The 11,604-nt window shown below is 50.2% G+C and overlaps 1 protein-coding gene across 1 annotated transcript in view; it reads left to right on the top strand.

Annotated features, from left to right (window-relative positions):
- Nucleotides 1–11,604, top strand: part of LOC115283781 (translation initiation factor IF-2-like) — a 27,081-nt gene that overhangs the window by 321 nt on the left and 15,156 nt on the right. The window contains exons 2-6 of the mRNA XM_029930162.1: nt 2,974–3,015; nt 4,239–4,259; nt 6,310–6,372; nt 8,528–8,590; nt 10,356–10,418. Of these exons, the coding sequence (XP_029786022.1) occupies nt 6,354–6,372; nt 8,528–8,590; nt 10,356–10,418 (145 nt within the window). The 5' untranslated portion in view covers nt 2,974–3,015; nt 4,239–4,259; nt 6,310–6,353. The remainder of the gene's footprint in view (nt 1–2,973; nt 3,016–4,238; nt 4,260–6,309; nt 6,373–8,527; nt 8,591–10,355; nt 10,419–11,604) is intronic.

The raw sequence follows: 11,604 nt of genomic DNA, 5'->3' as shown, positions 1-11,604 counted from the left end.
GGGAGAAGAGGGAAGGTCCAGTGATGTAGTTGGGGGTTGGGAGGTTTCTTGCAGTGGTTGGGGGAGGGGAGGGAACTCCGTGTGCAGTGACTGGGGGAGGGGAGTTTGGGTCCAGCGGTTTGGAGAGGGGAGGGGAGGTGGGAGTATAGGTTGGGGGTTGGGAGGTCCGGTGCTGGGGTTGGGGGAGGGGAGGTCCTGTGCAGCAGTTGGGGGGGAGGGTGGGTGCAGTGGTTGGAGGAGGGGAGGTTAGATGCAGGGGGTGGTGGAGGGGAGGTTGGGTGCAGCAGTTGAGGTGTTGTACCCAGATTTTAATATCGCCCCCCAAAACCAGAGACCGCCAGGGAGGCCGAAGCACGCATGCAAAAGCAAAGCGCTTTAGTACGAGTTTAGGCCCGGCCAGCCTACACCCGGGCTCACAGACTTCCACACCACACTGGATCCACGGGGAGCGAGCCCCGGGGCAGGGCCTTTTATGCGTTGGGGAAGGGGGAGTTACAGGAAATGGGGACCCAGGTACAGGGGTCCAATCAACATAGCATCACATCATTGACAGTAACTTTAACCAATTACAGAGTGGACCCGGGACCCTCAGGTAGGGCGTGACTAGTCTTAGCCTCCATCTTTAGGCCCGCCCCCAGGAATGTTAAAGGTGTCAGCTGGTCTTTCCTGATTGGGTGTCACAAGGGTTGTCGGAGAAGCTGACACTTAGGCCTCCAAGGTCAGAGTCAGTTTGATTCAGACCTGTCCTTACAAGGGAGGGGAGGTCCCGTGCAGGGTTGGGGGAAGGACAGTGGGTGCAGCGGTTGCGGGAGGGTGAGTCCGGTGCATGAGCTCCCTGTGGCTCCTGGTCTGGGTGCACCCTCCCCTGCGAGGCCGCAGCCTTTTTAGGCGCTGCCTCCTTCCTGGTGTTGCAGCCACACCTGTGCTGGGCACGCTGCAGAACTGCACTGTCTCCTGCGGGCATGAAAAGCCCAGTAGGACTCAGGTTGGGAGTGTCCTGGGGGTGACGGCTGCCTCTCCGCGTTTGCTCACAGGACACGACACGCTCCTCCAAACCCGCTCAAGCCCCACAGTAGTTTTCTGCGGGGAGGAGAGCGGGGGTCTGTGGACGAGGCCAACCAGGGACAGAGTGGAGCCTGGGGAGGGCGCGCCCAGCCCCGGGGGAGCAGAGGCGGCTGTGGGCGGTCCCACACCCAGCACATGGAGCCCCGGGCTGGGGATAGGCATCTAGGACACTCCGGGGGGCACTTAACACAACCCCTCCACTTCCCTGGGACGAGGTCAGGTTGGTCGAGGTTCCTGGGCGCTGGAGACATTGCAAAGCAATGACACCATCCTGGGCAGGGCGTAGGGAGTGCTAGAGGCTATTGGTGTGCCTTCGGGCATTCCGGGGCTGGAGGGGAGGGGGCGGGACTGTGCACCGCCCACGCCCCCTCAGGGCCCTGGAAAAGCAGATTCTGCGCCCCCCCCCCCCCCCCCCGCCTTTTGCAAACGGTAGAATGTTCTAGAAACAGAGGTGATGGTGCAGAGGGACTATGCTCCTGGGAGTGCTTTGCAGACAGTGGAATCTTCTGGAAACATATAGAGGCAGTGGTGCAGAGGGGCTGGTCGTGGTCTCGTTTGCAAGCTGTAGAATGTTCTGGAAACAGACATGGTGGTTGCACAAGCCGGGAACACGCCAGCCTAGTGTGAGCCTGAAACTGGGGACTGTGTGATTGGCCAATGAGACATCCTGAAGCTGTTTTAGGAAAAGCTCTTCCCGAAAAGAGGAGCCACAACGTGACTGGAATCTGAAAGGCCCTGTCACCTCGCTGGCGTGATTAGGAAGCAGCAAAGGGACGAGCGTGGGCAGGAGCACATCTTCTCAGGCAGGGGATGACCTGGGGACAGCCCCGCGTCCTCAGCTATTTTCAGCGATTTTCTCCTGTTTAGATGAGGGACACACGGGGCACGGGGAGGGTGGCCTGATCTGCACTGTTTGGGAACGGGTAGGGGACAGTGGTGGAGAGCTTCAGGACCCAGGGGCCGGGCTGAGTTCAGCTTCTGTCTGTCCAAGAGGGAAGGGAAATGACCCGCAATTCTTGGCACACATTTCCCCAAAGCGTTTCCTGAGCTAGAAAGCAGGGGTGAGGCCGGCTCCTCGGGGAGGAGGGGGTTTCTTTCCAAATTCGTGCAATGGGAGGACCAGGCGGGCCCCCTGGAAAGCCTCAGATCCCAGTTTGCAAAGAAGGAGATGCAACGTGAAGGTAAGGCTCCCTAGGGAGGGGGGAGGGGAGCCTCAGGGTTAAAGAGGAGGAAAAGGCCATGCTCACTGCCTTTGTGTCCCCTTCGGCCCCTGAAACGTGGTCGTTTCTCTCCCTTTACGTGAGGCAGTGTGTCTTGTGTGTTCAGTGTTGCCGGGTAAATATCGGGTGTTTCCTTCTCGTGTGTAAAGCAGCTCCTTCCAAATAGCTCACGGGCCACCGCCTCTGGGAAGCCCTCCAGGAGTGCTCACAGGGGCACCTGTTTTTGGTCCCTGAAGCAGCCTGTCCCCTCCCTGCAGGGCTGGTCGCATTCTTGTTCCCCTTTGCAGAGCCCTGGGCTCCTGGGACTCATTGTCCCATCGCTGACACCCAGCAGACTTTGCGGAATGCCTGGATCCTTCCGTGGTTTCTGGAACATTCCTGTGTTGGTTCTGCTGGGCTGCTGGAGGCAGGAGAAATCCCAGAAGGATTTCTTCCTCCGTTCACACAGCAACCAGACAATAATCTTTGTTACGATGTGTGCTGCGTCAAGAGGCATTGAGTGACGGGAAAGAGCACATAGTCTTTTGACAAACATGTCGACCCTCTGCAGAACTCACTGTGGGTGGCCCGTTGCCCTGAGACCCCCGTGTGGCCAGGCGAGTGTGCAGATGGTGCAGAGAGGGGAGCAGCCAGGAGCCAGCACCCTCCATGTCTCCTTTCCCTGCAACTCACATCTCTGTCTCCACAGGTCAACGTGACTTCGATTTGGCCAACGCTCTCGATGACCTCAGTGAGTGACCGTATTTCTCTGGGGCCTTGGTTCTGGGGTCTGGCTGTCTCCCCAGCGGGTTTGCAGGCACCTCCATGCACAGGGCTGCAAACCCTCCCAGTGGGAAGGCGCACGTGATTGCAGAGACCCCCACGCTGGCGTCTTGGCCAGCCCGAGCTGGGCTCCACTGCGTTACTGCCAGAGGGCTGGGTATGCGCCTTCTGGGGCTGCAGATCTGGGTCAGTTTTCTCTGAAAAGGAAAATAACTTAAAAAAACAAAGGCAAAGACAAAGTCCTCTTAATACAAAAGCATTTGTCTATGATCTTCCCCAAGAACGGAGGCTCTTGCAAATACAAACCACCAGGGAGCAGGTGTGAAATGACAGTCCAAGCAGCAGAAAAAAACTAACTGTGGGGCCCGACAGGCTGCAGGGATGTGGTGCTGAGTGCAGACACGGCTTTCAAGGACGTGGTGGGCACTGTGCATGCAGGGAGCTCAGTGCTCCCTCACTGGTGTCCGTCTCCAGTCCTCTGAGCTCCTGCAGCCCCCATTGGACCCCTCGCACAGCCTCACCCAGACTATGAGCAATGCCTCCCCCAAGTCCAAGCATGCTGGCCTCGAATTATTGCGATCGCTTGGGGAACAGGCTGTGTCCCCGTCCCCGTGGGCACTCGGTGAATGTTTCTTGAAAGGAGAAACATGTGCATGAAAGAAAGAGGGAGAAGCATGGTTCTGGAAGCAAGAAGCATCTCTCTGTATTTACCTGGGACTCTACTGCCCCTGCTGGCCAGATATTCGGGGCACAGGGGTGAGTTCTCTTGCCCTATGCTCCCTGCTAACGTGAGCTTTCTGCACTTCTGCAAAACACCCCTTCACCTCTGCAAGGTCCAGGCTCTACCTTACGTTCTAGTGAGCCAGGCTGACCCCCTCACTGAATTTACTCCTCACCCCTCAACCCTACACGGCTCTCAGGAAAGACTGGTAAATATGGGTTGTAACCGCATTTTTTTCTTTTTCCTTTATTTTTTCCCCTCCTAAGTACAAATTGGAAATTGTGTCAGAAGCACATAACATTCAGCACCTTGATACTACTTAAAACAATGGAAACTAATTTGACAATAAACTACTTAAAAAAATATTCAAAGCCTTGAGATTTTCAGTTTCTCTTAGGAGGTGAATGATTCTTTGAGCTGTGGATAAATCCTTGATGTTCATTCAATTTCTTTTCTCTCTTTGTTCACAGAACCCAAGAAACCAAACTCGGGTGAGTGGCCATGAGGCCGGCCAGGAGCGACCCTGCACCTGGGAGTCTCACTGTTTATGGGGCGCTGCTGAGGACACAAAGTGGGTGCAGGTGGGCAAGACCAAGCAGTCTTTGGGGAAGTGCAAATCAAAGTCCCAGGGAGGCATCACCACATCCCTACCAGGAGAATTAGAATCAAAATATGCAAAATGACAAGTGGGGTGTGGGTGTGGAGAAATCAGAGCCCCCACTCTCTCGACCCCGTGCATGTGCTGGTGGGAACGGAAGATGGTGAGACTGTTGTGGAAAACACTGTGGCCTCAAACCAAATAGGTAAAAACTGAACTTCCGTGGAATCCAGAAATAAGACTCCTATGTGTAGACTAGCAGGAGCTGAAAACGAGGGTCCAGCAAATGTGGACACACACGTTCGCAGCACCATGATCACAATAGCAAGAAGGTGGCAGTACCTAATGTTCGTGGAGGGATGAGGGATGGGTGGTGGTGGATGGATGGATGGATGGATGGATGGATGGATGGATGGATGGTTGGGTGGATAGTTGGAAGAATAAGTGGATGGATGGATGGATAGTTGGATGGACGGATGCACAGATAGATTGGTGGACGGATATTTGGATGGATGGATGGATGGATGGATGGATGGATGGATGGATGGATGGATGGATGGGTGGATGCATGGATGCATGGATGGATGGATGAATGGGTTGGTGAATGGATGGATGGGTGGATGATTGCATGGATGAGTTCTTGGTTGGGTAGATGGATGGAAGCTTGGATGGATGGATGGATGGATGGATGGATGGATGGATGGATGGGTGGATGGATGCTTGGTTGGATAGATGCAAGACGGTTGAATGGATGAATGGATAGATGCATGTATGGATGGATGGACGGGTGGATCGACAGATCAATGGATCAATGGATGGATGGTTAGTTGTATGGGTGGATGAATGGATGGATGGATGGAGGGAGGGATGGATGGATGGATGAGTGCTGGGTTGGATAGACGGATGGGTGCTTGGATGGATGGTTGCATGGATGGATGAATGGATGGATGGATGGATACATGGATGTATGCTTGGTTGGATAGATCCTTAGATGGTTGGATGGATGGATGGATGGTTAGATGCATGGATGGATGATGGATGGATTGTTAGTTGGATGGGTGGATGGGTGGATGGGTGGATGGTTGGATGGACGAATATAGTTGGATGGATAGTTGTTTGGTTGGATATATGGATGGGTAGAGGGATGGATGGATGGATGGATGGATGGATGGATGGATGGATGGATGCATGGATAGATGGATGAATAGGTTGGTGAATGGATGGATGGGTGGATGATTGGATGGATGAGTGCTTGGTTGGGTAGATGGATGGAAGCTTGGTTGGATAGATGCAAGATGGTTGGAATGATGAATGGATAGATGCATGGATGGATGGATGGACGGGTGGATTGATAGATCAGTGGATCAATGGATGGATGATTAGTTGGATGGGCAGATGGTTGTATGGGTGGATGGATGGGTGGATGAATGGATGGATGATGGATGGATCCTTAGGTGGATGGGTGGATGAATGATTGGATGGATATAGTTGGATGGATAGTTGTTTGGTTGGATATATGGATGGGTGGAGGGATGCATGGATGGACGGATGGTTACTTGGACGGGTGTAATGTTGGATGGATGGATGGATAGTTGGATGGATAGATGGAAGATTGGATGGATGGAAGGAAGGATGGATGGTGGATGGATGGACAGTTGGATGTATGGATTTGTGGGTAGTAGAATGGATGGAAAGGAGGGTGATGAGTTTGTGTGTGTGTGTGTGTGTGTGTGTCTGAGTGTATGTGTGTGGGGGCAGGTGTACACATTGAGTTTTCCTTTAATTTCAGGTTTGAGATTTTACATCTAGAGGCTCAGGGACGTTCCACTGGTCCATGATCATCTATGATGAGTGTCATAGGGCCTCTATCGCTGTATTGACTCTCTGCTGCCTCTAGAAGGTTATTTTTCTCTGCTAAATGTGCACTGTCATTTTCCCCTCAGGAAAACTCCCCCAGCGGAACCTGCCCCGTCCACCCAGGCCTGGCATGGTGGTCAACAGTGGAGGTAAGCAGTATCCTCCTTCAGGCTCCTCTCTACCCTAATTGAATGGAGCCTGGTTTGTCTTCCCAGCGGGCTTTCCTCAGCCGCCTTAGAAACAGGGAACGTCTCTCCCTACAAGGAAACCAGGTCGGACTCCCGAGCAGGGGGAGCTGGAAGATTGAACCCACATCACGCATTTCATTCCTCTTTGCAATCACTAATGCAAATTAGGGTCTGCTTGGCACATACTTTACCGTATTGTGATGGATTTTTAACAGGAGAGAGGACAATTTCCTTTCTCACGTGTTTTATGTTTCCAAGTGATGTCCCCTCAAAACCCCATCTGCGTTGTGCTCTGAAATGTCTGCCGTTTATCCTGCACATCTGCGTGGTTTCAAATGCTTGGGAGACGCTGCCCCCATAGATTTTGTTAAAAAGAATTATGTGCGGGGCGCCTGGGTGGCTCAGTCGGTTAAGCGTCCGGCTTCGGCTCAGGTCATGATCTCACAGTTCATGGGTTCGAGCCCCGGGTCAGGCTCTGTGCTGACAACTAGCTCAGAGCCTGGAGCCTGCTTCAGATTCTGTGTCTCCCTCTCTCTCTGACCCTCCCCTGCTCACGCTCTCTCTGTCTCTCAAAAATAAATAAAAACATTTTAAAAATTAAAAAAAAACAAATAAAAAGAATTACGTGAAAGGAAACAATGAAGAACAATGTTGACAAAGTCCTTATAATCACAAAGCACTGAAAACCTAAAAGCAGACCAGACAGGGCCCCATGAAGCAGGGCTAAGTCAAGGGTTTCCAGAAGCTGTCCCAGCATTCTGGCACTGAGCTGGATAGAAATTCATCTCCTCTCATGAGGGACCACTCCATGTCCGGACACGGGACCAAGGAAGTCTTTACCAAATGGAAAAGCAACAGTAGTACACTTCGCCTTGGTGAACACGGGCGCACATCACCATTTACTCTGCCTTTAAAAATTTCTTTCCAGTATTAACACTCCAAGTGTAAGACCCATTCCTCTGACTTGTCCCTCTTGGAATTTAATTTCTTGAAATTTTTTAATGCTTTTTAAAAATATTTTTTAAATGTTTATTTTTGAGAGGGGCCAAATGAACTTAAGCAGGTGAGAGGCACAGAGAGAGGGAGACCAAGAATCTGAAGAAGTAAAATGTGTTCGTTAATTTTTGAGAGATCGAGAGGGCGTGAGCTGGGGAGGGGAGCAAAGAGAGGGACACAGAGAATCGGAAGTAGGCTCCAGGCTCTGAGCTGTCAGCAGAGAGACCAACATTGTGCTCAAGCCCCAAACGATGAGATCATGACCGAAGCCAAAGTTGGATGCTTAACTGACTGAGCCCTCCAAGTGCTCGTCCACACAAAAGGCAATACCACTTCTAGGGATAAACCAGCGGCAGGACTCACGATAGCAAAAAGTTGAGATAAGCTAATGTCCATGGAATAAGGGAGGGCAGGGTGGGTGGATGGATGGATGGATCGATGGATGGATGAATGGAGGATTGATGGATAGATGGAATCAATGGTTGGATAGGTGTATGGTTGAATGGGTGTTGGATGTTTGAGTTGATAGATTAATGGATGAATGGATGGAAGGAAGGAAGGATGGATGGGTGGATGGATGGAAGGATGGATGGGTGGATGGGTCGATGGGTGGATGGAGGGTTGGATGGATGGATAGTTGAATGGATGGATGGACTGATGGAAGGTTGGATGGATGGGTGGATAGATGGATGGATGGAAGGGTAGATGGACAGAAAGATGGATAGTTGGAAGGATGGATGGATGGATGGATGGATGGATGGATGGATGGATGGATGGACTGGTGTTTGGATGGATGGATGGTTGAATCTATGGATAGGTGGGTGAAACAATGGATGGATATGTGGGTGTTTGGGTTTGTGTGTTTGTGTATTCTGTGTGTGTGTGTGTGTGTGTGGTGCATGGGCCCACCTGGTTTTTTTTTTATTTTAACTCTGGTTTTGAGATTTTCATATCTAGAGACTCAGGGATTTTCCAGTGGTTCTGGATCATCTATAACACCATGGGCAGCAGGTGTGAGTGACATAGGGCATCTTCGCCATGTTGATTCTTGTGTTTCACAGGCTACGGCTATCAGAATGCTACTTTTCTCTACTAATTTGCACTGTCATTTCCTCCGCAGGTAACAACCCCGTGCTGAGGCCCCAGAATCTGCCCAAGCCAGGCATAGCTGTCAACAGTGGAGGTAAGCAGTGACCTCCTCCGGGCTCCTGTTCCCCTGCTTGGATGGAGGCTGCCTTGTCTTCCAGGCGGGCTTTCCTCAGCTGCCTTTGAAATAGGGAAGGGTTCCCACGCTGCAGGAACCAGGTCGGACTCCCAAGCAGGGGAGCTGGAAGGCTAAACCCCAATCACACATTGCATTGTGCTTTGCTCTGACTGAAGCAAAATAGGGTCTGCTTGGCAGATACTTTATCTTATCGTGATGCATTTTTAACAGGACAGAGGACAAGTTACTTTTTCACATTTGCATGTTTCCAACTGACGTCCCCTCAAAAATCCACCTGCGTTGTGCTCTGAATTATATCTCATTTACCTTCCATGTCTGCATGGTTTCAAATGCTTGAGAGATGGTGCTCCCATACGTTTCTTAAAAAAAATTAAGTGAAAAGAAACAATGAAGGACAACATTGGTAAAGTCCTTAGCCATCACAAAGCTCTAAAAACCTAAAAGCAGACCAGGCAGGGCCACATGAAGTAAGGCTAATCAATGGTTTGCAGAAGCAGTCCCAACGTTCTGGTGTTGAGCTGGATAGAAATTTATCTCCTCCCAGGAGGGGCCACTCAAAAGTCTGGACCAGGGTCCAAGTAAGCCATCACCTAAGAGAAAAGCAACAGTAATACCACTGGCCTCTGTGACCAGGAGCGCACAAGACCATTTACCCTTCTCTTAAACATTTCTATCCTGTATTAACACTCCAATTGCAAGACCTTTTCTTCCAATTGTTCCTCCTGGAATTTACTTTCTTAAAATTTTTTAGAAACATGTTTATTCTTTATTACTTTTTAAATGTATTTTTTGAGAGCACATGAGCAGATGAGAGGTGCACAGAGAGGGGGACCAAGAATCTGAAGCAGTAAAATGTATGAGCATGGAGATGGGAGCAAAGAGAAGGACAAACAGAATGGGAAGCAGGCTCCAGGCTCTGAGCTGTCGGCACAGAGACCAACACGGGGCTCAAAGCCACGAACTATGAGGTCATGACCTGAGCCGACGTTGGACGCTTAAGTGACTGAGGTCCCCAGGCTCTCCTCCCTACAGAAGGCAATACCACTCTTAGGTGTAGACCAGCAGCATGATTCACAACAGCAAAAAGTTGGTGATAAGGTAATGTCCATGGAAGGATAGAGGGATGAGCGGGTGGATGGATGGATGGTTGAATGGATGAAGTGATGTATCAATGGAGTAATGGAGGGATGGATGGTTGGATGTATGGATGGAGGAATGGATGGATGGATGGATAGATGGATGGATGGATGGATGGATGGATGGATGGATGGATGGATGGTTGGATGGATGGATGGATAGATGGATGGATGGATGGATGGATGGATGGATGGATGGATGGATGGAACTGGATAGATGGATTGAGGGGTGCATGGATGGTTGGATAGATGGATGGATGGTTAGAGGTATGGATGTATGGGTGGGTGGAGAAACGGAAGCATGGATGGGTGTTTGGTTTTCTGTGTTTATGTGTGTGTGTGTGTGTGTGTGTGTGTGTGTGTGTGTGCATCTACCCAGCTCCGGTTTTCCTTTAAACTCTGGTTTTGAGATTTTTACATCTAGAGACTCAGGGATATTCCGTGGGTCCTTGGTCATCTCTGACTCCATGGGCAGCAAGTGTGCATGACATAGGGCGTCTATCGCCATGTTGATTCTTGTGTCTCACAGCTGCGGCTATCAGAATGCTACTTTTCTCTACTAATTTGCACTGTGATTTTCCCCATAGGTAACAACCCCATGCTGAAGCCTCAGTATCGGCCCAAGCCTGGCATGACTCTCAACAGTGGAGGTAAGCAGTGTCTTCCTTCAGTCTCCTCTCCCCTCTGCTAGGATGAAGCCTGCTTTGTCTTTCTGATGGGCTTCCCTCAGCTGCCTTTAAATAGGGAATGGCTCTCACTCTGCAGGAAATGATATGCGACTCACACACAGGGGGAGCTGGAAGGCTGAACCCCAATCACACATTTCATTCTGCTTTGTTCTGACTGATGCAAAATAGGGTCTGCTTGGTAGATACTTTACCTATTGTGATGCATTTTTAACAGGGCAGAGGAGAAGTTACTTTTTCATGCTTTTTCATGTTTTTAAGTGATGTCCTCTCAAAGCCCACCCACATTGTGCTCTGAATTGTGAGTCATTTATCCTCCAAGTCTGTGTGGTTTCAAATGTTTGGGAGATGCTGCTCTCATAGATTTCTTTTTTTAAAAATTAAGTGAAAGGAAACAATGAAGGACGCTGTTAGTAAAGTCCTTATAATCACAAAGCACTGAAAACGTAAAAGCAGACCAGGCAGGGCCACATGAAGCAAGGCTAAGTCAAGGGTTTCCATTAGCAGTCCCAGGATTCTGGTGTTGAGCTGGATAGAAATTTATTTCCTCCCAGGAGGGGCCACTCAATGTCCGTACAAGGATTCAAGGAAGCCGTTACCTAATTGAAAAGCAACAGTAATACCTTTGGCCTCAGTGACCAGGGGCACACATCACCATTTAGTCTTCCTTTTACAAATTTCTATCCAGTATTAACACTCCAAATACCAGACCTTTTCATCCAGTTGTTTCTCCTGGTATTTACTTTCTTAAAATTAAAAAAAAGTTTTTATTCTTTATTATTTTTTAAATGTTTGTTTTTGAGAGAGACTGACAGAACATGAGAATTTTAGAGGTGCGGAGAGAGGGAGACCAAGAATCTGAAGCAGTAAAATGTTGTCAATAATTTTTGAGAGAGAGAGAGAGAGGGCATGAGCTGGGGAGTGGAGCAAAGAGAGAAACACACAGAATCGGAATCAGGCTCCAGGCTCTGAGCTGTCAGCACAGGGAGAAACACAGGGCTCAAAGTCATGAACCATGAGATCATGACCTGAGCCAATGCTGGATTCATAACCGACTGAGGCCACCAGGTGCTCCTCCTCACAGATGGCAACACTACTCCTGGACGTATACCAGCAGCATGATTCAGAATAGCAAAAGTTGGTGATAAGC

Source organism: Suricata suricatta, chromosome X (assembly GCF_006229205.1).
Source record: "Suricata suricatta isolate VVHF042 chromosome X, meerkat_22Aug2017_6uvM2_HiC, whole genome shotgun sequence".
Lineage (NCBI taxonomy): Eukaryota > Metazoa > Chordata > Mammalia > Carnivora > Herpestidae > Suricata > Suricata suricatta.
This window is presented reverse-complemented; position numbering and strand designations above follow the sequence as displayed.